This window comes from Eptesicus fuscus, chromosome 21 (assembly GCF_027574615.1).
Source record: "Eptesicus fuscus isolate TK198812 chromosome 21, DD_ASM_mEF_20220401, whole genome shotgun sequence".
Classification (NCBI taxonomy): domain Eukaryota; kingdom Metazoa; phylum Chordata; class Mammalia; order Chiroptera; family Vespertilionidae; genus Eptesicus; species Eptesicus fuscus.
In genome coordinates, this window is record NC_072493.1 from 48,200,643 (window position 1) to 48,223,150 (window position 22,508).

At 63.0% G+C, this 22,508-nt stretch overlaps 1 protein-coding gene across 3 annotated transcripts; it reads right to left on the reverse strand.

Moving 5' to 3' along the window:
* Window positions 1-1,853: 1,853 nt before the first annotated feature.
* Window positions 1,854-19,893, reverse strand: PPP1R12C (protein phosphatase 1 regulatory subunit 12C). Of its 3 annotated transcripts, none has more exons than XM_054709969.1 (22): window positions 19,510-19,893; window positions 15,791-15,921; window positions 15,597-15,715; window positions 9,727-9,886; window positions 7,878-8,022; window positions 7,718-7,792; window positions 6,987-7,060; window positions 6,787-6,917; window positions 5,936-6,009; window positions 5,523-5,681; window positions 5,371-5,438; window positions 4,774-4,857; window positions 4,546-4,636; window positions 4,108-4,191; window positions 3,966-4,026; window positions 3,748-3,830; window positions 3,491-3,531; window positions 3,322-3,415; window positions 3,083-3,187; window positions 2,750-2,800; window positions 2,547-2,597; window positions 1,854-2,473 (listed from the first exon to the last, which is right to left on the reverse strand). In XM_054709969.1, the coding sequence occupies exons 1-22, from the start codon at window positions 19,822-19,824 to the stop codon at window positions 2,387-2,389; spliced, it is 2,283 nt and encodes a 760-aa protein (XP_054565944.1). In that variant the 5' UTR covers window positions 19,825-19,893; the 3' UTR covers window positions 1,854-2,386. The 3 variants fall into 3 exon arrangements, with proteins under 3 accessions (XP_054565944.1, XP_054565943.1, XP_054565945.1); XM_054709968.1 differs by having other exon boundaries at window positions 3,748-3,833; XM_054709970.1 differs by lacking the exon at window positions 5,523-5,681 and having other exon boundaries at window positions 3,748-3,833.
* Between the last annotated feature and the right edge of the window lie 2,615 nt (window positions 19,894-22,508).

A 22,508-nucleotide genomic window follows, 5' to 3' on the forward strand; every position in this document is an offset into this window, starting at 1 on the left:
CAGGGCCCGAGTGGTTTGGTCCCTACCCTCCTCTGCAACCTCTCTCTTCCTCATTCTTCCACGCGTTGCATTCTGGGCCTGCCCTTCTCCAAATGCTCCTGAAACCTCTTCAACCACTGGTTTCTGCCGTTGCAACAGCAAGTCTCTGCCACCTGGTGAACTCCCATTCGGCCTTCCAGGGCCAGCGCCCACACCCAGTCCAGCGAGGCCTGCCCTCATCTGCCTCCCCCCCCCTCCCCCCGCGCCCTCTCCCTGCATTCACTCGTCGCTGTCCCACCTCCTGCCAGGGGCCCAGCCACGGAGAAGCGGCAGCTCCTGAGGGTGACAAGCTTCCTGTCATGCCATCCTGCGAGGTGCCAGCTCACAGGGAGCTTCTGGCCTCCTGGAGAGCCAGCTCCTTCCCTCTGGCCAGCAGGCCCAGGCTGGCGTTGTGGCCCAGCCTCGTCCAGACTGGACTCTCCCCAGCGTTGGGAGGATGGCCCCGTCCTCTTCCTCCCCTGGCTCCTCCCTCTTCCCCCGGAGCACCACTGCACAGCTCCCCTGCGGAATTCCTGCTGGCCCCTCCCCATGGAGCTCAGCTCCTACCTGACCCTGTGGCTGGCAGGGTCACCAGCTTCTCGGACCCACTGCTGTTTCCCTCTTCCTGCCGCCAGGCCTAGTTCCTGTGGTTCCTTCCTCCCGGGACAACCTTGCCCTCATGGGTGTCTAAACCTTAAACCTCTTGTCTGGGCCCCCATCATTTCTAACGGAGGACCAGAGATGCAAGTGGATCCCCAAACCTGCTTGCCCCAGTTTCCCCTCCTTGATAACCCCCCGCTGCCATCACCTAGGCTGCTAACTGGAATGATTGGGGAGCATTGGAGGGGCCTGCCTCCAGGGTGTCCTGGCAGGTGGGACTGTGATAGGCATGGAGCTGGAACCAGACAGCTGAGCCACGAGCAAACTGGACTGCCCCCACGGACTGTTCTGATGCAGCAGCCAGAGGGACCTGCTCAAATGTGGGTCCCCCCTCAGCTCAAGTCCTTCCCAGGGCCACCTCCCTACGTGCAGCCTCTCCAGGCCCATCCCCTACTTCCCTCCAGCCACGTGGGCTTCTTTGTGCCTCAATATGTCCGCACACTTCTACCCCAGGGCCTTTGCACATGCATTCTCAACACCCAAAAGACTCTTCCCTCAAATACCGACATGGCTCATTCCCTGATGCCTTCAAGTATGTCTGAGCCAGCTTCTCCGTGGGGCCTACCCTGACCACCCTGTACACAATACACGCACGCAGGCACGCACACACCAGCCCCCGACCCCCACCTCTGCTTTTTCTCCATCGCACCACCACCTAAATGCATTCCTTTTGTTGTTGGGTGCCTTATGCCTCTCCTAAGATGTTTCAGATCGCCGCCTTTCTCGTTCACTACTGTATCAGCAACAGGTAGGCCAGGGCCTGGCATGAAGCCATGAGCAGGAATGAATGAATGAATGAATGGGTGGATGAATGCCTGCCCGCCCTGGAAGAGCGTGGCTCCTCCTCAGCTCCAGCTGTTCCCATGCAGGACTGCGCTCACCGTCGCGGCTTCCTACTTTCTTCCGAGAAGGCAAATTCCAGAGTTTTCTATGTGACTCACCCACATTTTAAATGCTGCCAATTGCCTGTTTCACAAGCAGTGATGACAAGACCCCAACTCCATCTCACGGCCGCCTTGCTGGTGAGCATGACAGCCGGCCGGGCCGCTGCTCCACCAGGCTTCCTGCGGCCCCTCCCCGGCCGGGGAGCACGCACCTCCGCCCTCAGCACCCCACCCTGCCACGCACCCAGCCAGCGGACGCAGCGCCCCACCTCCAGCAGGGGACCCAGCCGCTGAGTGGCAACTTCACGACCTTTATTTGTGGTGCCTGTGCTATGTCTCGAAAATACCTTCTCCCCCTCCCCGGACAGCGCCGGGGGGGGGGCAGCAAAAAATAGAAGACGCCCTCCCTATTGCACACGGACCCTATATACAGGCCCACCCGGCCCAGGCCGGCGGGCGCTTGGCACATTCTCGGATCCCTGCTCGGGGCGGGAGGGGTGACGTGGCAGCACACGTGAGAGGGGACCTCCGGGTGGCCACTCTGGTCCTGGCTACTGGTCCTGGCACTTCCTGGTCCTCGGTTCCTTCCTGGTCCTGCCTGCAGCCCTGGTCCCCTACCTGGCTCAGCTCCGTCTCCATCCTGGCCTCAGAGGGCCCCCCTGGCTCCTGGGGGCTCCGTCCTCCCCTCCCAGCCTGGAGGTCCCGAGGGGAGGTTATGGCTTCTCAGACTCCCGGCAGCCCTGTCACTCGTGTTCACACAGGGAAGGGGTGCGTGTGGCAGAAGCAGCTGTATAAATGCGGGTGCAGGGGCGAGTCCTCCGGGGTCACTTGGACAGTTTGCTGATGACGCGGATCAGGGCCGCGTTCTCGTCCTTGAGGCGCTGGTTGTCAGCCCGGAGGTTGGACAGGCCCTGTGGGATGGGATGGGTCAGCTGGAGGCCCCGGCAGGCGAGCCGCGGCCCACCGCGCCCCGTGAGTGTTCACCTTCAGCTCCTCCTCCAGCTCCGCGGCCTTGCGCTCCAGGGCCCTGCGCTCCTGCAATAAACGGGGGAGGGCCAGAGGGAGGCTGAGAATGGGGGGGAAAGGTCAAAGGGCCAGGTTAGAGGGTCACTGTGTCCCCTCCACGCAGACCTCCATAGGCTGGAATTGGGGACATGGCCTGACCCCACCCCGGCTGCCCCACTCACGAATCTCTCCAGCTCCAGGAGGGCCGGCCTCTCTGCAAAGCGCTCCTGCCTCTGGTGGGACAGAGAAAGCGCAGGGGTCAGAGCAACGTCCGAACCGCAGTGGCCGGGAATGGGAAGCAGCGGGGAGAGGGAAGGCAGGCCAGGATTCTGGCCGATCCTCTGCTCATCGCAAGCCCCGCCCCTTTTAACCAGGCCCCGCCTCCAGGATCCTAGCCCCACCCACTGGCGCAGGGCCCGCCCCTGAAGGCAGAGTTCAGCTCAGACACCACCCCTCACTGCTCCAGCCCCTGGCACAGCGATGCCAGGGTCGCCCGCAGGCCCAGGCGCCCTCACCTGCGTGGCGCGCTCCAGCTCCACCTTGAACTGCGCCAGCCGCAGCGTGGTCTCGGTCAGGGCCTCACGAAGTCTCTCGTTCTCAACGCGCAGCTCTGCGTAGAGCTGGGGGTACGGGGGAGAGGGACAAGGGGTCAGGGCCGAGCTGCCGGGGCTCACTGCGCACAGGTGAGGCAGAGAATGTGGGGCGCGGACAGGCAGAGGGCAGGTGTGTAAGGGCAGAGGGTGGGTTCGCCCACCTTCCTGAAGCCGCCCTCGGGCTGCTCCGATCCGGGCTGGGGTTCTGGGTTCAGGGCCCGCGGCCTCCGGGGGGAAGGGCTGGCCTTGGGAGTGCTGGGTGGAGGCAAAGCTCGGCGTCAGGGGCGCGCGGCCATCCGACCGCCCAGCCCTGCCCGGCCCACCCCGTACCTGGATTCTGGGCTGATGTCCGAGGGCTTCGCCTCCTCCCCCTGTGGATGGGGCGGGGTTCAGTGGGATGCCCAAAGGGGGTGTGCCCCTGCTCCCCCACCCCCACCCCCACCCCTGCCAAGGCCCGCCCACCATCCCAGCTGGCCCGCCTGGGCCCCCCTTCACTTCTGCCCGGGGCCCCCCTCACCTCACCTCTGCCCGGCCCCCCCCTCACCTCCGCCTGAGCCCCCCTCACCTCTGCCCGGGGCCCCCCTCACCTCCGCAGGCCCTCTCCTCTCCTTGCCAGCTCTGCGGTGCTCCCGGGAGGCCTGCAGTCCGTGTCCCTGCCCGTCAGGCGCCTCTACTGGGGGAGGGGCAAGAGTCAGGACTCCTCTGTGGTGTCAGGGTCCCTGGGCCCAAGCCTCCAGGCAGACGGGCAGACTGCAGCGGGAGGGATGGGGCGGGCTCAGATGACCTCCCAGAGACCAGGCCTCACCTCTCTGGGCGGGGCCATCGGAATTCTCAGCCCCAGGGACTCGGGGCTGCCAGGAAGGGTCCTGTGGGAGAGGGCAGGGGTCAGAGGACGAGGGCTGCTTGGACCACCCCGAGCCCCGTCACCTGACCCCGCGGCCTCTCACCGGGCTCTGTGGGCATGACTTCTCCGGCTCTGGGGCCTTCCCTGCCACCTTCTCTGCTTCCTTCAGGTCTGTCAGAGTCACGCCCTGCAGGCCAGGGGCAGTCAGGGCCTCCTCCCTCAGACCCAGGAGCCCAGGCCCCCAGCCTCCTCCTCCCTCAGACCCAGGAGTCCAGGCCCCAGCCCTCCTCCCTCAGACCCAGGAGTCCAGGCCCCCAGCCCTCCTCCCTCAGACCCAGGAGCCCAGGCCCCCAGCCCTCCTCCCTCAGACCCAGGAGTCCAGGCCCCCAACCTCCTCCCTCAGACCCAGGAGTCCAGGCCCCAGCCCTCCTCCCTCAGACCCAGGAGCCCAGGCCCCAGCCCTCCTCCCTCAGACCCAGGAGCCCAGGCCCCAGCCCTCCTCCCTCAGACCTGGTGTCCAGGCCCTGCCCGCCCCCCACACCTGTGTGGACCTCCGAGACTGGCGCATGAGGCGAGAGCGAGCTTTGCGCTGGGATTCTGACTCCTCGTCGCGCACAGGCATCTGGTAGGACCTGCGGGAAGAGCCCCTGACCTCAGGGAGGGTTCCTTTTGGGCCTGTCCGTGGCCGACACCCCTGGGGGAGGCTAATTCTTGGGGAGGACCCCTCCCCCACAGAGCCTGGGGAGACCACTGCCGGGGCCTCTGTTACCTCCGGCGGTCCCGCGAGTCCACGGGGGGCGCTGTGGAGGCGGCAGGGACAGCTGGCTTCCCTGGGGATTCAGGCTGCGGGATCCTGGAGGGGAGTGGAGTTTTGAGGGAGGAGGCTTGGCGCTCTCACACCCGCACACCCGTGTGAATTCACTCGTTCAGCAAACATTACTCGAGCTCGCTGTAGGTGGCAGGCGCCACCACACAGCAGTGAGCAAGAGCACAAATGACTGCCCCGTGAGGCCAGCTGGGCAGAAAGAATGCAAAATAAACCACCATGAAAAGTTAGTCCATCTCAGCACACACGGGAGGGCAGCACGTGGGAGAAGACAAACAGCAAGGACGGGAGACAGGGCGTGCGGGTCCGGGCTCCGCGGCAATGTGACCCGTGGCCGCGGTGGGCCTCCCGGGGAAAGTGACGGGAAACAGACCGAGCGAGGGAGAGCAGAGCAAAGGTCCTGGGGCAGGAGGGGGAGGCGTGGGCAAAGGGACAGGTGGGAGCGGGGGCGAGGCCGCAGGAGGCGGAGCAGGGACCAGACTGCGGAGAGCAGCGCTTGCTCGGGGTCACCTGAGCAGGGCCCAGGCCCTGGGTACTCACGGGGCAGAGGGCTCTGGCACCTTCCGGGAGGGAGTGGGGGTAATTCTGGCAAGACGGGGCTCCTTGGCCTGCGGAGAGAGGGAAGGCGGGTATTCTCTCTGACGGGCAGCTTTGCCCAGCAGGGCCTGGCCCCTGCCTCTCGCCCCACTCACCTGAGTGGCGGTCCCTTCCAGCAGCGAGGAGGAAGCTGAGCGCTGCAGCCCAGCCCCAGGGGCACCCTCCGCCCCCTGTCTGTCTGCAGGGCCCAGGGCACCTGAGCTCCCCGTCTTCTGGAGGCCAAAGCGCCTGGAGAAGGGGACCTCCTCGGAGGTCTGGGGTCAGAGAAAGGTCTCAGTGATGGAGAAGGGGTCCTTCTTCCCATACATTTCAAATATTACCCCCAGAAGGACCACAGCAAACTACAATTCCCATCAGCCCCTGGAGCAGGTGCAACCAGAAAAAGATAGTCAGCTGTACTAGAGGATTCTGGGAACTGTAGTCTTCACCCTATCTACCCAGACAGGAGATGTACAGGATTCATGGGAGCCCCTCCCCTGCCCTCTGCATGCAGGGCCTGCAGACTCACCGTGGGGCCTTTAGGGCTGGGGGGTGGCGGGGAGGACACGCCATTGAGGGTTCTGGTTTCTGCAGGGGGCGGCTCTGTTGGGTAAGAAAATGAGATCTTAGTAAGAATATGCCAGCAGCACTGGCCAGTGTGGCTCAATGGTTGAGCATTGACCCATGAACCAATAGGTCACCAGTTTGATTCCTGGTCAGGGCACATGCCCAGGTTGTGGGCTCATTCCCCCACACAGGGTGTGAGCAGGAGGCAGCCAATCAACATTTCACTCTCACATCAATGTTTCTTTCTCTCTCCCGCTCCCTTCTATTCTCTTTAAAATCAACAAAAACATTAAAAAAAAAAAAAAAAGAATCTGCCAACTGCCTGTGAGAACCAGGCCCTCCTCCCCAGACCCAGGAGTCCAGGCCCCAGCCCTCCTCCCTCAGACCCAGGAGTCCAGGCCCCCAGCCCTCCTCCCTCAGACCCAGGAGCCCAGGCCCCCAGCCCTCCTCCCTCAGACCCAGGAGTCCAGGCCCCCAGCCCCTCCTCCCTCAGATCCAGGAGCCCAGGCCCCCAGCCCCTCCTCCCTCAGACCCAGGGGTCCAGGCCCCCAGCCCCTCCTCCCTCGGACCCAGGAGTCCAGGCCCCCAGCCCTCCTCCCTCAGACCCAGGAGCCCAGGCCCCCAGCCCTCCTCCCTCAGACCCAGGAGTCCAGGCCCCCAGCCCTCCTCCCTCAGACCCAGGAGTCCAGGCCCCCAGCCCTCCTCCCTCAGACCCAGGAGCCCAGGCCCCCAGCCCTCCTCCCTCAGACCCAGGAGTCCAGGCCCCCAGCCCTCCTCCCTCAGACCCAGGAGTCCAGGCCCCCAGCTGCTCACCTGTGGGGCCCTCCTCTCTGTCGTCGTCATCATCCCGGATGGGGGTTCCCCCTGCCCCCGCCGGCCGGCGCTCCTTGGACAAGTCCTGGAGGGAGATCTTCTCTCGGCTGCTCAGACGGCACACGGAGCTCCTGGTGGGAGGGAGGGTGTCAGGGTCCAGCCCTGGGCGCCTCCAGCCCTGCCCCAGGGAGACCCCGTACCTTCGGTGTTTGCTGCTGGAGGGCGCCTGCGGCTCCGGGGCCCGGCTCTGGGAGGCTGCCTTCTGGTTCCGCAGCTGCAGGGAGAAGGGGGCTGCTGGGAGGGGCAGGACATGGGGGTCCCCCTGGGCCCCACATCCCCAACATGGACGGCCGCCCGCACAGCTGTGGTCACGCCTTCCCAGGTGCTCCACGGGGAGCTCAGCTCCGGGCGCGGGGAGGGCTGCAGGGGGCCGAGCAGCTGCACCGCGCATGCGCCATGTGCCCCCACAGTCCGGTCCTCCCTGGGCCCCCCGCTTCCGGGCCTCCGGTCTCATCCCCAGGGGGTGTGCCTACCCTCCAGGGGAGACCTGCTCCAACCCTCCAACCTCCCAGGACCCGGACACACGCTCCCACAGAATCCACCACAGAGCCGGGCCGGAGCCGGGGTGCACACCCTTCACTCTCCGCTCCCCGTTTTTCCAGAAACAAGGCCCCGCCTGGTGCTCGTCGGAGGGGCCCTGGGGGTAGCGAGGCCCAGCCCGCACCCGGGCGAATACACGAATACGCGTGCGCATCCTCCTGCCACGGCCCAACGCAGCCCTCCTCGCGCCCTCCCCGGGGCTCGGTCACCAGTGGGAATGACACTGCCCTGGGGAGTCAGGCCCAGAGCCCCCTCCCTCCACAGGGGGGATGCTGCTACACCCCACAGTGCAGCTGCGGGGACCTGACGGGAGGGGCGGGCCGAGACTCACGTCCTCCTGCTTCTGGGCCAGCTCCTCCAGCAGGCTCAGCACCTCCTCGTCGGCCAGGTCACAGGGCCGCTGCCCCTGGGGGGAGGGGAGGAGGGCAGATGAAGGTGTGGGGCCTCCTCACCCCCCACCAGTCCCAAAGGGGGCGGGGCTCGGGCCTCACCGCATGGGTCAGCGAGTCCATGCCCCCACCGTGCTCCGCCAGCAGGCGGCAGGCGTCCTCCACGCCCCAGTGGGCCGCCGCGTGCAGGGGGGTCCAGCCGTCCCCATCCCGGAGCTCGGGGTCATAGCCAGCCTGGAGGAGCAGCCTGGGGGGCAGAGAGGCTGGGGGTCAGGGGCTCGGGGTCAAGGACCCGGACCAAGGCTGTGGTGGAGCACCAGCTGTGACAGTCTGACAGCATCCGGACCACGTGGTGCAAGGCCCAGTGTCCCCAGCCCTCCCACAGTGACCCCTCTGCCAGCAGCCCTGACCTCTCCCTGCCCACAGCTGGCCTCTGGTCCCTGCAGCTGGGGTGGGGGCAGCAATGTCCTGGGACCCCCAGGGGACAGCTGGGGGGTCTGGAGCCGACTCTGACTGCCACACTGAGGGGTGGGGCCAGGGATGCTGCTAACCCCACAGGGGGATCCGGTCCAGACGCCACCAGTGCGAGGCCGAGAAACCAAACCCGCCTATCGTTCTCCGGGGACAGTCACCCCAAAGACCACGCGATTCAGGGGGAGGCAGGGCCACAAGTCCGGGCGACTCTGCACCCCAGCTGGGGGCAGGCACGACCGCTTCTGAGGACTGCGTGGCGAGAAGAGCAGCCGCGAGGCTAAGGAGATCGCTGCTAAGGAACCTGGTTAACAAAAGGTTCCACCGCCCTGCTGACCCGGGCACGCCTGCCCCCTGCCCCGAGCGCCCTCCGCTCCAGCCCTGCCGGGTGCCTGCTCTCCCCCAGGGTGCCCCGCCTCGGTCCTGCCCTGCTGCCCTCTGCCTGCTGCTGTTCTCAGCGCGCCCGGTGTCCCACACAGCGTCCCTTCTCAACAGGGCCTGGCTCTGGGGCGGGCAGTGCCAGGCAGCCCTGAGCGTCAGACCCAGGACTTCTGCTGGAGCAGGGACGGGGCAGCTGGACACCAGCCTGGAGCTGAGGGGTCGTCTTAAACACCTCACTGGAAAGCCTGCCTGGAGATTCAACATGGAGGGGAACAGAGAGGAAGGGTTCACCTTAACTCCATTTTCACACTAAAAATAGAGCTTAACGTCACAACGGGGGCGGGGTGTGAGAGAGCGCAGGGATCTGAGGGTAATAATTGGAACCAGCGACGCCAACAGAAGGGGCGGGCAACCGAAATGGACAGGACCGAGGTGAGTGGCAGAAAGGGAGCATGCACCCTAACAATTTAATACATGCCCCACACAACTGTGCCCCGAAATGTGTAACAGAAATGGATGGAGCCGCAGGAGGGATGCGCAAAACCCACAGCATGGTGTTTATCACACCTCTTACAGTAACCGCCACAATACGCAGGAGAAATAAACCACTAAGGACACAGATCTAAACTGCATGATACGAAGCTGACCTAATAACCTACATACAACACTGTGCCTGATTCCACCTTTCTTACACTGGGGAATGAAATAAAGCAAAACTGCAACAAATCCAATAAATCTGGAATCATACAGAACCCCATTCTCTGACCACAGCGCAATTAAATCAGGACATGGGTAATGAGAAACAAAATTTCATATTCTTGGAAATTAAGAACATACTTCTAAATAACCCATGTGTCCAAGAATAAAAATTACGTGTTGGAAAATGTTTTAAACAGGATGGCGATGAAAGGTCTATACTTCGAGACTTATGGATGCAGCTAAGGCTGTATTTAGAGGCAAATACATAGCCTTAAGTACATAAATTAAGAAAAAAGGGGAATAGACAAAATTCACAGGAAGGTATAAGACAACAAGAAGGAACAGACTGGCCCCACAGAAAGAGCAGGGGAAAGGGAGGGCTCCTGCCAGCCCAGCTCACCTCATCACTTCGATGTAGCCCTTAGCGGCGGCCACATGCAGAGCGGAGGCCCCTGTGCGGGGGTGCCGGGCCTCAGGCATGGCACCTCCGTTCAGCCAGCACCTTGTGTCGTGAAGTAGCAATTCCTCCTCGGCTCGTTTGGCTGCCTCCACATCCACACCTGGGAGGACAGGAAGGGGTGACAGGTGGGACTCACCCCAAAGTCCAGGAAGCGCAGCTCACCCTGTGCATTCCCCTGTCCCTCTCCGTCTGTGTGCTCCTCCGGGACTCAGAGGTCCTGGGCCAGCTCACCCACTTCCCAATCATGTTCTGCGCAGCCCAGCGTGCCACTAAGGGTCTCTGAGTCCCTGCGGGGGGTGGAGAGGGGGGCTGGGAGAATGGAAATCACAAGCGTTTCCTCACTTCAACCCAAGAATCCCCTTGACGGTTCTTTTTAAGGATAGCACCTATAGTTTACTGAGCAAATACAGCGTTTGACAGTATTTAACTCTTCCTGTCACTACCGATACAGTCCTTAGCCCACCACCTTCAGGCATTTTGTCAGCAGTATCACTTTGATGACTCATTAGGACAGACCAAGCAAAAAGCCCCTAAACACAGTGTCCGTATGGGGGGTCGGGGGCAATCGCTTCTTTCCTCCTTAGCGCTGTTCCCAGCTGTGCTAGCACCTAGAGCAGTGGTCGGCACACTCATTAGTCAACAGAGCCAAATATCAACAGGACAACGACTGAAATTTCCTTTGAGAGCCGAAAACCGACTTCTGCGCATGGGCCACGAAGTTTCAATCACACTGTACGTGCGTGCCTGCACGTGGTATTTTGTGGAAGAGCCACACTCAAGGGGCCAAAGAGCCGCGGTTTGCCGACCACTGCCCTAGAGCAATCTGGTCTCCTCGCTAGTCGATGTCATTGCTTCCAATCAGCTTCGTGGAAAGTTGTGCTGCATTTACGGGCGCAAAAGGCAAGGTGTGAGTTCATCCTGCACGCCCGAGGTGGCAGGCTCAGTTCCTGGTCAGGGCACACAGCCAGGTGGCGGGTTTGATCCCCGGTCAGGCCACATGGAGGAGAAAACCGATGTCTCTCTCTCTCTCTCCCTTCCTCTCTCTAAAATCAATAAAAAAATAATGGAGCGTAAATGAAAAACACATGCTGAATTCTGAAGAAACTAAAATGTGTAGTAACTCATAGTTTTCTTTATACTGATTACACGTTGAAATGCTATTTTGTCATATTGAATTAAAAAATATATTACTGCCCAACTGGCGTGGCTCAGTGGTGGAGCGTCAACCTATGAACCAGGTCATGGTTCGATTCCCAGTCAGGGCACAGGCCCAGGTTGCGGGCTTGCAGGCTGGATCCCCATTGGGGGGGCGTGCAGGAGGCAGGCGATCCATAATTCTCTCTCATCATTGATGTTTCTGTCTCTCTCTTTCCCTGTCTCTTCCTCTCTGAAATCAATAAAAATATATATGTATTTTAAATATTACTGCACTTAATTTCACCTGTTTCATTTTACTTTTATATTTTTAAATATGTTTTGGTTGATTTTTAGAGCGAGAAGAAGGGAAGGGAGACAGAAACATCAATGAGAGAAGCACTGATGGGCTGCCGCCTGCCTGCCTCCTGCCGGGGACCCGGCCCACAGCCCAGGCAGCTGCCCCGACTGGACGACCCAGTGACCTTTCGGTGCGCAGCGAAGCCCTGGCCACCAGCCAGGACTCTCCTGACCTTTTGAAAATGCACCTCCGGGGAGATGTGCAATTACTCCGAGGCTCACACTGGTTCTCCAATGGACAGCAGCGGCAGAGGACCCTCACGTATCGCCACTCGGCTTAAAGTGAGAACGACAGACAGAACCCGTGTGCCCCTCGCTGAGTCACCCGACTCCCCGCGGCCCCGAGGGAGCCGCCACCACGGGTCAGCTGCCGGGAGTGTGTTCCGTTGTGTCCTGCACACCCGGGCCCCGTCCACACACGTCCCAGACACCAGACCCATCACCCCTGGCTGAGGGCCAAGCCACCGGAGCCCGGGCTCCCCGCTGGCGCCACCTGGTGGCACCTGGGCCTCACGCCAACCGGACACCTTGGGCCGCCCGGCTGGCCAAGGACAGGGCTGCTATTCCAGGAATGTCTGTCTGCCTGGTCAGGGCCATCTCCGGGCGGTGCTGGTGTCTGGGGACCCGCCCTCTCCCTCACCCTCTGCCGCTTCCTTAAAGGGAATCCCCTCCGCCCAATCCCAGGACGGCGGGGTGTGCCAGGCTGCGGGAGGCAGGGCCGCGGGGAGGGCTGCGTTCCTTCGCATGTTCGAGCTCATCCTCCTCAGGTTTGCTTTTCCTGGAGACCTGCCTGTGTCTGCTGACAGACGACAGCCGGGGGGCAGGCCACCGGGGTTTTTAAGTGGGTTTTTTGTGGCGGTAAAATAAAGATTAACATCAGTTACTGATGGTGCTATTTTAAAATGCCCAACCGAGTGGCACTGAGCACCGCCACCGCGCTGTGCAAGCCACCGGCCTGTCCGGCTCCTGAGCAGTGGCTCCCTGTGCCTCCCCTCCCTAGCCCCTGCGCCCACCTGTCTACCTCCTGTCACTGTGGACTGGCCTGTTGGTAAATAAAGTTTTACTGGAACACAGCCAGGCTCACACCCTTACCCTGTGCCTGGCGCCCTTCCCCACTGTGGCAGCAGGTGGGCAGAGAGCAGGCCGCACAGAGTCCAAACTGTGCGCCATCCCCGCCACCCGCCCCAGAACTCCCTCATCTCTTCTCTAAGTATGAGTGCTTTTAAAATATATGTATCTTTACTGATTTCAGAAGGAAGGGAGAGGGAGAGGGAGAGAGAGAGAGAGAGAGAGGGGGAGAGAGAGAGAGGGAGAGGGGGAGAGAGGGAGAGAGAGAGAGGGGGAGAGAAAGGGAGAGAGGGAGAGAGGGAGAGGGGGGAGAGGGGGAGAGAGGGAGAGAGAGAGAGAGAGAGGGAGAAAGGGAGAGAGGGAGAGAGGGAGAGGGGGAGAGAGGGAGAGAGAAACATCAATGAGAGAGAGAAGCACGGATCGGCTGCCTCCTGCACGCCCCCCACTGGGGATGGAGCCCACAACCCGGGCCTGTGCCCTGACCGGGAATCCAACGGTGACCTCCTGGGTCAACACTCAACCCCTGAGCCACGCCACCCAGGCTAAACATGGCTTACTAAAAATTGATTTGCAAGCCCTAACCGGTGTGGCTCAGTGGATAGAGCGTCGGCCAGCGGACTCAAGGGTCCCGGGTTCGATTCCGGTCAAGGGCATGTACATTGGTTGCGGGCACATCCCCAGTAGGGGGTGTGCAGGAGGCAGCTGATCGATGTTTCACTCTCATCGATATTTCTGACTCTCTCTCCCTCTCCCTTCCTCTCTGTAAAAAATCAATAAAATATATGTATTTTTTTAAATTGATTTGTGAGAGAGAGAAACATCAATGTGAGAGCGGAACATCGACCGGCTGCCTCCTGCATGATCCCCACTAGAGATCGAGCCCACAACCCGCGACCTCTCGGTGCGAAGGATGACGCTGAACGACGGAGCCCCCTGGCCGGGACCCGAACCCTCTTCAGCTGACAGCAGGACACCCTGTCCCCGCTGAACAAGGCTCGCCCCGGCGGCCGCCACCCTGCTGCCCGTCTGAGTCTGCCTTCCGGTGCGTCCCGGACGAGGACTCACACCTTGTGATGCCGTGACGGGCTCACCGCACTCGGCGGCTGAGGGTCCCTAAGGACCGCCCAGATGTCGTGTGTGAGGATCCTGCTCCTTTTCAGGCTGCACGATACCCCCGAACGGCCAGGCCACGTCCCGCCCACGCGCCTGTGGATGGACACGCCGTGCCCACCGGCCAGCGGCCGTGAGTGACGCTGCTGGGGACATGGGCGCGCACCGCCCTGCGGACCACTGCTGATCACACAGCCCCGAGGCCCTGGCTCCCCGCCCTGCGACCACTGCTGATCACACAGCCCCGAGGCCCTGGCTCCCCGCCCTGCGACCACTGCTGATCACACAGCCCCGAGGCCCGCGCGCCGGGCGGGACCTGTGCTCCGGACCGGACCGGGCTGGCGGACAGACCTCCGTGACCAGCAGCCCCGAGAGGCAGAGGCAGTGAGGAGGGCAGCAGGGAGGACAGACGTGCTCAGACAGACGCGGCGGCCGGCGCGGCTCGGTAGCTGGGCACATACACCTCCGACCCAGGAGGCCACGGTTCGGTCCCAGGTCGGGGCACATGTCCAGGCTGCGGGCTCACCCCGCAGACGGCAGCGGCCTCACGCTGCCCGCTGCTCGGAGAGCAGCGATGTTCACCCCACGGTTCCCGGAGAGGGTCCTCGCCCTGCGGGACACTGGCTCCCGTGTCTATGGAGGCCACGGTGCCAGCAACATGTTCTCAGAATGATCGGGAGAGAGGAAGGAGGCCGGGGAGGAGGGCAGGAAGGGAAAGGCGGACTTCTGTAGGGGGCGGGGAGGAGGAGGGAAGCCAGAGATGCATCCGAGAGTTACAAAACTGACGAACCTCTACTTCCATCTGAACCGAGCCCGGCCGCCGTGGCTCAGGGGCTGAGCATCGCCCTGTGAACCAGGAGGTCACGGTTCGATGCCCGGTCAGGGCACAGGCCGGGGTTGTGGGCTGGATCCCCAGTGAGGGGCATGCAGGAGGCAGCCGATCCATGACTCTCTCATCACTGATGTTTCTCTCTCCCCTTCCTCTCTGAAGTCAATAAAAACACATTAACCAGAAAAAAGTTCAAGGCTATTTTTGAAAAAGTCATCTGAACCGACGTGGTGATGGGCGCCCAGCGCGGTGGGGCTGTGACCCCGTAAACCTGCTACGACCCGGGAGCCTCAGCGAAGGTCACGGCTGCTCGCAGCTGAGAAGCCGCAGGCGAGGAGGGAGCCCCCAGCCCCGCCTCTGCCGCCCTCGCTCCCCACCTGAACCCCAGCAGGGCGGCCAGGCCCATGTGCCCCATGGGGGGGGCGCTCTCTCTCTCAGGCACTCACCTGCCCAAGGCCAGGCCCTGACCGCCCCAGCCAGGCCCGCAGCGGGCACCTGGCATCAGGTACCTCTCCATGCCCGACTGAGCCCTGCCTGCACCCCAGGCGGCGCTGCCAACCTCCTGTCTCCCACCAGCAGGGGTGCCGCCCCGAGACGCTGGGCGCCGCAGCCACACTCACCAGGGCTCCTGCGGGCCCCGTGGGCGTCACAAGCCCCCCGAAAACCGAGCTGCTCCTGCCCCCCAGCCCACCTGCCCCCCCTCCTCCGCCCGCCCGCCCGGCAGCCCTCACCAGCCCTCACGTCCACACGTCCTGGCGGCTATTTTTAGGTGTCTCAGGGGGTGGTCACAAGCTCTGCTGAGAACCTGCTAGAAGCCATGCACACTCTCCTTAGAAAAATAAACAGGCCAGGCACGTGGCGGGTCCTGGGCCCCACGCTCAGGACCCCTGGGGTTCGGTGGGCATGGGGAACCCTCCGCAGGGCACCTGCATTCTACTCCCTTCAGCAAACACCCCTGAGAACACCTCCGTCGGGGGTCCCCATCCCTCCTCGGAGACCCCGGATGAGCACCCCGCCCTCGCAGTGTTCTCCGCTACTCGGAGGGTAAATGCCGTTCGGGCCCGTGTCGGCCTGAGCGCCGCCTCTGTGCCCAGGGGTGGCACAGGCACCTACACGTCCAGTCATGCCAGGTGCCCAGCCACCGTGGGAGGAGGTGCCGACACCCCCATCTCACAGGTGAGGAAACTGAGGCACAGAGGGAGTCCGGGTCCTAGGAAACGGAGGGCCGGCCCCTGAGCCCCGACTGCCTGACTCCCAGGCCCCACTCTGCACCCCGGGCCACGGGCGGGGAGCCCGCCCCCAGGCCCACCTCGGCGGGCGATCTCCGCCTTCAGGAGCCCCTCCATGGCGTCCGACTCGGCCAGGTCCAGCGGCAGGTCCCCGTCGCTGTTGACGGCGGCGATGTTGGCCCCGTGGCTCAGGAGGTACCTGGGGGCGGGAGGCGGTCAGGGCGGAGGGTCCGAGCCCCGCCCCCCGTCAGGCCCTGCCACCGCCCCGCCTCACCTGGCGATGTCCAGGTACCCGCAGGAGGCGGCCACGTGCAGGGGCGTCCAGCCCTCGTTGTCCGCCTGGTTCACCGTGGCGCCCTGCTCCACCAGGAAGCGCACCACCTCCAGGTTCTCGTCGATACAGGCCTGGGGGGGGGGGGACAGGCTGTCAGCCTCGGCTCATCCAGACCCCACGTCCGGCCGGCCCGACAGGACCCCCGACAGGGGCCTTGGACAGCTGCAGGCGCCGAGTGGCCGTGAAGTTCAAGGAGGCGGCCCGATGGCCCTGGGACAGGCCTGAAGGGCACCGTCCGGACCGCGGAGGCCCCGCGGCCGCCCAGCTGTTTGCGATGATACCCCGGCTCCCCGGCATGCGGGGTTCAGCGAGACCATGAGGGGCTCCCAGCTCCCTGCGCGTCGGAACTGGATGGAGAAGGTGCCCCTGACCCTGGCTGGTGCCTGTCGTCAGGGAGGACCTTCCCCCAGTGCCCACCGTCCGTCCGTCCCCACCCACAGGACGGGGCTGCAGGGAGGGGGGGACAGGACTGCGAGGTGGGAGAGGCGGCAGCGTGTGCGGGGCCTGGGGCCGAGGACCGCAGCTCATGAGCATGAGGACCAGTCACTGTGCCGGGCGCCGACCCCTTTTTCTGTGTGTATTTTCTTTAATATATTTATTGATCTCAGAGAGGAAGGGAGAGGGAGAGAGAGACAGAAGCATCAATGATGAGAGGGAATCACTGATGGGCTGCCTTCTGCACGCCCCCCATTGGGGATCGAGCCTGTAACCCGGGCATGTGCCCCGACCGGGAATGGAACCGTGACCTCCTGGTTCCTAGGTTGCCGCTCAGCCCCTGGGCCCCGCCGGCCGGGCAGGACCTGTTTTATGAAGAACCCAAGCTCCGGAGACTGCAGCCGCAGCCGCAGGCAGACGCCGGGTGGGTCTAAGGGCCGTGGCCCGGACTCCGGGGCCTCGGGGTGAGTTAAGCCCCCGGGCCCCTCACCGCCCCCAGGCTGCCCGTCGGGAGAGGGGGGAGGAAGCCGCAAGGCCAAGAGCATGAAGTCATGGAAACTCAGGCTGTGCGAGGGGGGCCACGCGTGCCCTGGGAACGGGATGAACTCTGGGCTCCGTTTATTTCCACCCGGTTGTCATGGCGATGGCGGAGGGGGGCAAGGAGGGAGATGGGCCTTTCCCTTTCAAGGGCCTGGCCGGGCACAGGCACCCCGTGTGAAAGACGCCGGAGGCCTGGGCACCAGGGACCCAAGAATCCAGGCCCCGGCCCCGCCCCCCCCACACCCGGGGGAACAGGTCCCCGCACCTCCCCGTTCAGACCACAGAATCCTGGCTCCGTCCCTCCGACCCATCCAGACCCCCAGCCGGGGATCACAAGGCGATTTCGGGGAGGAGGAGAGTATGTACCAGGCTGAGTCCCGAGAACTGGGGACACGGGCAGGGGAGCAGCCATCCCGGTCCGCCCGGGGCCTTTAGTGGGAAAACCGGGCCCGTCTCGGGCAAACCACCCAGACCCGGCCTGACGCACACCCAGCTCTCCGTGGCCGTGCCATCGGACCTGCTCCCCCCTGAGCCTGGGGCGCCCTAACCCGCAGGCGTCCTCGGTCTATCCAGCGGGCCGAAGCGGGAGAGACCACCGGAGGACAGCCTCTGGGCGAGGCCAGAGCGGCCTTGCAGGGGCCAGGCCACGGGGCGGCTGGGCATCGGGGCTCGGCCTGAGAGCAGGGCCAGGAGCCCCTCAGGGAAGGTTCAGGGGACACCGAAGCCTGGCGACCCTCTCCCCGCTGGCCCTACGTGGCCTCAGCGAGGCGGACCCTCCTCTGGCGGAGAAAACGTCCCAGGTCGCACGAGCGCCTCTGCAGGGGACAGGCCCGGGGTGGGGGGAGAAACGGGGAGCAGCACTGAGACCAGGGACAGCGACGCCCCGCTGACCACCTAGGCTGCTTCCCAAAGGGAGTTCACACACACACACACAAACACACACACCCGGGAGGGCTCCACGACTGGCCCCGTTTCACAGATAAGACAACTGAGGCACAGAGAGAAGAGACACCGACTCCAGGTCTCGGCTGTGAGGAGCTGAGGTTGGGACTCAGGGCTACCGGGTGTCCCTGAACGGCTCCCCTTCCCGAGAAGCGGACCTGTGCACGCACTGCCCCCCTCGCCTGCCAACCTTTCCCTCCTCCCGGCTCCATCAGAGCCAAACCCCAGGGGCTCTGGCAGGGAGGAGGGGCTGGGACTGGATCGATCATTAGGAGACGAGGAGGGAGAAGGCCTCAGGGACGGGGGGGGGGGGGGGGGGGGGGGGATGGAGGCTCCCCAGTGTCCAGTCTTGTCCCTGGGGGTCCCACTGTGCGTGGGTGGGGGGAGGGGAGATAGATAAAATCACCCAGAACCAGGGAGAACCAGGGTGTCTCAGAAAAGCACCCGGGCCTGGCCCGAGTGGCTCAGTGGTTGAGCGTCGACCTATGAACCAGGAGGTCACGGTTTGATTCCTGACAGGGCACATGCCGGGCTTGTGGGCTGGATCCCCAGTGTGGGACGTGCAGGAGGCACCGATCAACCAACGATTCTCTCTCGTCAGGGATGTTTCCATCTCTCCTTCCTCTCTGAAATCAATAAAAATGTTTTTTGTGTTTTTTTTTTAAAGGAAAGCACACGGGCCCAGGTTGTGCGGGGAGTGGACTACCGGGGTTCTAGAACCCCCGGGAAGGCGACAGGCCAGGAGGCCAGGAGATGGCACCGCCTGGGAGAGGGGGAAGCCGGCCAAACCCACAGCAGGAGAGGGTGTCTGGGCAGAGGAAGCAAGATCCCCAGAGGAGGGAGGGGTGGCCCAGAGCCAGGGAGGGGTGGGGGTGCTGAGAGGGTGCCCAGAAAAAAAGGTGACGGTGCAGACCCGGCCTGGGCGCAGGGAGCGAGGGGAAGGGGAAGATGCCGAGGTGCCCGCAGGAGGAGCATCCCCGGGAGAAGGCGTCTGGTGGGAGCAGGAGGCGGCCGGGGCCAGGAGGAGAATGAGGGGGGCGTGGGGGCGGAGGGCGTGGGAGTGGAGGGCGCGGGGTGACCCAGACGGGGAGGCACCCCCTTGGAGGGTGCAGAGCCTGCGCGGCGGGGCGAGCGGCGGGGTGAGCGTTCGGGAAGGCGCAGCCTCAGACGGCAACAGATGGGCGAGCCCCAGGGGGAGCCGGAGCGGGGAGCGGGGAGCGGGGACCTGGAAGGCACGGAGGGGCCTGGGCCCAGGCACAGAGGCGGCCCCGGGCAGGGCCGGCGGAGGAGGAAGCACGGGCCCGGGAGAGAGGACGCTCCTCGGTGAGAGCGGTGCCTGCCTGGAGGGAGCAACAGCGGGCCGGACGGGGTACCAGTGTTGCCGGAAGAGGTGGCACCGACGCGGGAAAGCGTGGCTGCACTAGCCGGCAGAGTAAGGCGGCACCGGCGGGGGCGGCACGGCACAGTGACGCTGGGAAAGGGCGCTCGGGGTCGGGCGAGGACAGCGCCGTGACAAGACGGGGGCCGTCGGCCAGGGTTGGGGTCCAGGGAGAGGGCAGCGCAGGGGGGCCAAGACCAAGGCCGGTCCAGGGGGCTCAGGGCTGGACCGGGGAGCTCGAGGCGGGTGAGCCGGGGAAGGGGGCTCGGACGGGGGGTCAGCCCGGGACGGGAGGGCCGGGGCCGGCACCGCCGGTGCAGACCCGCGCGGGGAGGGAGGCGGCGGGGCGAGGGCGGGCGCTGACCTGGTGCAGGGCGCTGATGCCGTCGGCGTTGGTGGAGTCGAGCACGGCGCGGGCGGGCGGCGGGGCGGCGGGGTCGGGCTCGGCGCCGGGGTCGGGGTCGGCCGCGCGCAGCATCAGGCGGGCCTCGTCCAGGTCGCCGCCCGCGCAGGCCGCCAGGAACTCGGCGGCGCGCTCGAAGCGCACGGTGCGGACGCGCCGCTCCCCCGGGCCCGGCTCGGCGCCCGCCCGCGCCCCCCACTGCCGCAGCTGCTCCCGCCGCCGCTCGCGGGCCGCCGCCGCCGCCGCCCCCGGGCACGCCCCGTCCTCGCCCGACATCGCGTCGCCCGCCCGCTCCGTGAGCGAGCGAGCGAGCGCCCAGCCTCCGCCGCCGCCGCCGCCGCCCGCCCCGGGGCCGCCGGGAACTGCCGCTGGCCTCGCGCCGCCCGCCGGAGGCGCTGCCGGCCCCGCCCGGCGCGCGACGTCACCGCGCCGGTCCCGGGGGTCGCTGGGAAATGCAGTCCACGGGTCACAGAGAACCGCGGGGAGCGCTGGGAAGTGGAATCTCTAGCAAGAGGAGGTTGCTAATGGCAACATTCCAGCCTCTATCTGCCCCCAGGCACACTGGGAAAGCCGCTAGTCTCTGGGGTCAAATGGAAATCTAATTGAGGGGATGCACCGAGCGACACTGGGAAATGGAGTTTGTAGGTCGGAGGTGTACCCCGCCCCCCGCGGCATGCTGGGAAATGTAGTTGACTATCTCAGGGACGGGACCTGGTAGGAAAAGGGACTCTGCAGCCCGGAAGTCCTAGAAGATAGATAATTTTTCCTTCTCAGCTTTCCTCATACCATCGAATTGATGTATTATGGGCCGTCTGCTCCCTTCAACCAGAAATAAGCTACAGGAGGACAGCAAATTTGTCTTCTGCGTGCACTCCTTGTTCCCAGAGCCCAGAACCAAGCCTAATAGTAATTGAAAACAGTTTTTGAATGCATAAGGGGATTCCCTAGGTTGTGACAAACTTCAGGGCATCATGGGAAATTGAGTCGGCAACCCCTAAATCATTAAAAGTAATGCATGTCCAAGCTTCCCTGGCTGGCCGCCCACGGCATGCTGGGAAATTCATTTTTGGGTACATACGGCAATTGGCCAACAGTATGGGGCTTCCTGGGAAATGTAGTCCGTATGGCCACGCCCCTAAAGGCTCGGTTGGTTTTAAGCCGATTCCCAAACCAACCCAAGAAATCAGGCTCATTGGCAAAAGAAGTCCCAAGTTCCTGATGATCACTCCTGGATCGTATGGGGAAAAGAACCCAAGAGGAGGGATCCACAATGAGCACCCACAGGAACCCATTGGCTCTTGCTTCCCTTGGGACGCTGGGAAATGTAGTCCAGTCTCTACACACCCCTGCAAGCCATGCTGGGATTTGTAGTTCAGGGCGAGTGGTCTCATACATAGCACTAGGAAGCAAGAAATAATCCTCACCTGAAGTATCCTGCACCTAAGTCCCAATTGAGAGAGAGGCAGTCACTGTGAGACCAGAATAAAGACACATAGAAAGGGGCTGAAATCTGGACAGAAGCAACAGACTCTACCCACTCTGAAGTCCTTGGGCCTGTGCAAAGGAATAAACTACAAATCCCACGAGGCTTTGGGAGGACAGGCCATAGATACAAAAGGGCATACCAGTCTCGATGTCTCTTGGGATATGTAGTCCTCAACCCCCACTCCTCTCATGCACCTACCTATCAACCTCCTTAGGCAGTAAATCATCCGTAGGTTGCTTGATATGTCTCCATGCCTGTGCATATGGTGACACATTATAATCGTGTGCATTTACAATTGTGTCTGTCGCTGGGTGGGTGCTGTTTAGGGTGCTTCTGCTTATGGTGCCTATAAGCTTTGGTGTGAAATCCATCTGCATTTTTGGGTGACGGTGACCATTTGTGTGTGGGAGACACAATTTGAGGTGTCTGCTCAACCCACAGAAGGATCTGCAGGGCGCACTCCCACCATTAGCTCTCTCAGCAATTTTTAATTGACTCTAACTTCTATTTTAAAAATTCTATTCCATCGCCATGGTTAAGGATTCCAGCTGTGGCTCAGGCAGTGCTGAGTTTGAACCTGGTCTCGGCCCCCTTCCTAGCTCTGGGGCCTGGCCCAGTCTCTCCGTCTCTGGGGTTGTGGAGACGGCGGGCGTAAAGTATCTGCTAGGTGCAAGACGGTGGCTGTGCGCAGGCATTTTCAGACTCCACCTGTTAAAGTTCCCTTCCGCCCTCAGTCCTGTTTTCTCAGTGCTAACCCTGGAGTTATCCAAGGTCAATGCTTGACCTTGGAGCTGCAAGCCCTCCTCACGGCGGGTGAAAATAACGTCAATGGTTTCAAATAATAACAAAGATGTTCCCGCCCGGCTGTTGTGACTCAGGGGTTGAGCGTCAGCCCGTAAACCAGGAGGTCAGGGTTCGATTCCCGGTCAGGGCACATGCCCGGGTTGCAGGCTCCATCCCCAGTGTGGGGCGTGCAGGAGGCAGCTGATCCATGAATCTCTATCATTGATGATTCTATCTCTCTCCCTTCCCCTCTGAAATCAATAAAAATATATTTTAAAAATTATAAAAAAACCCTAATCCCATCACTGGGGCTCCACCGTCAGGACCTCATCTAATCCTAATCACCTCCCAGGGGCCCCACCTTCAAACACCATTCCATGGGGCGGGGGGGTAGGGCTTCCACATATGGATTTGGGGGAGACACAAACCTTTAGTCCATAACACAACCCCCGAGAAATGTAGCCTCAGAAATGAAGGAGCTAGCCTGGCTGCGTGGCTCCGTTGGTTGGAGTGTCATCCCGTACACCAAAGGGTTGTGGGTTCGATTCCGGGTCAGGGCACATACCCAGGTTGCAGGTCCAATCCCCAGTCGAGGCGACTATAGGAGGCAACTGATCGATGTTTCTCTCCCACATCTATCTCTCTACCTAGCTAGCTATCTCTCCCTTCCTCTCTCTCTAAAAATCAATAA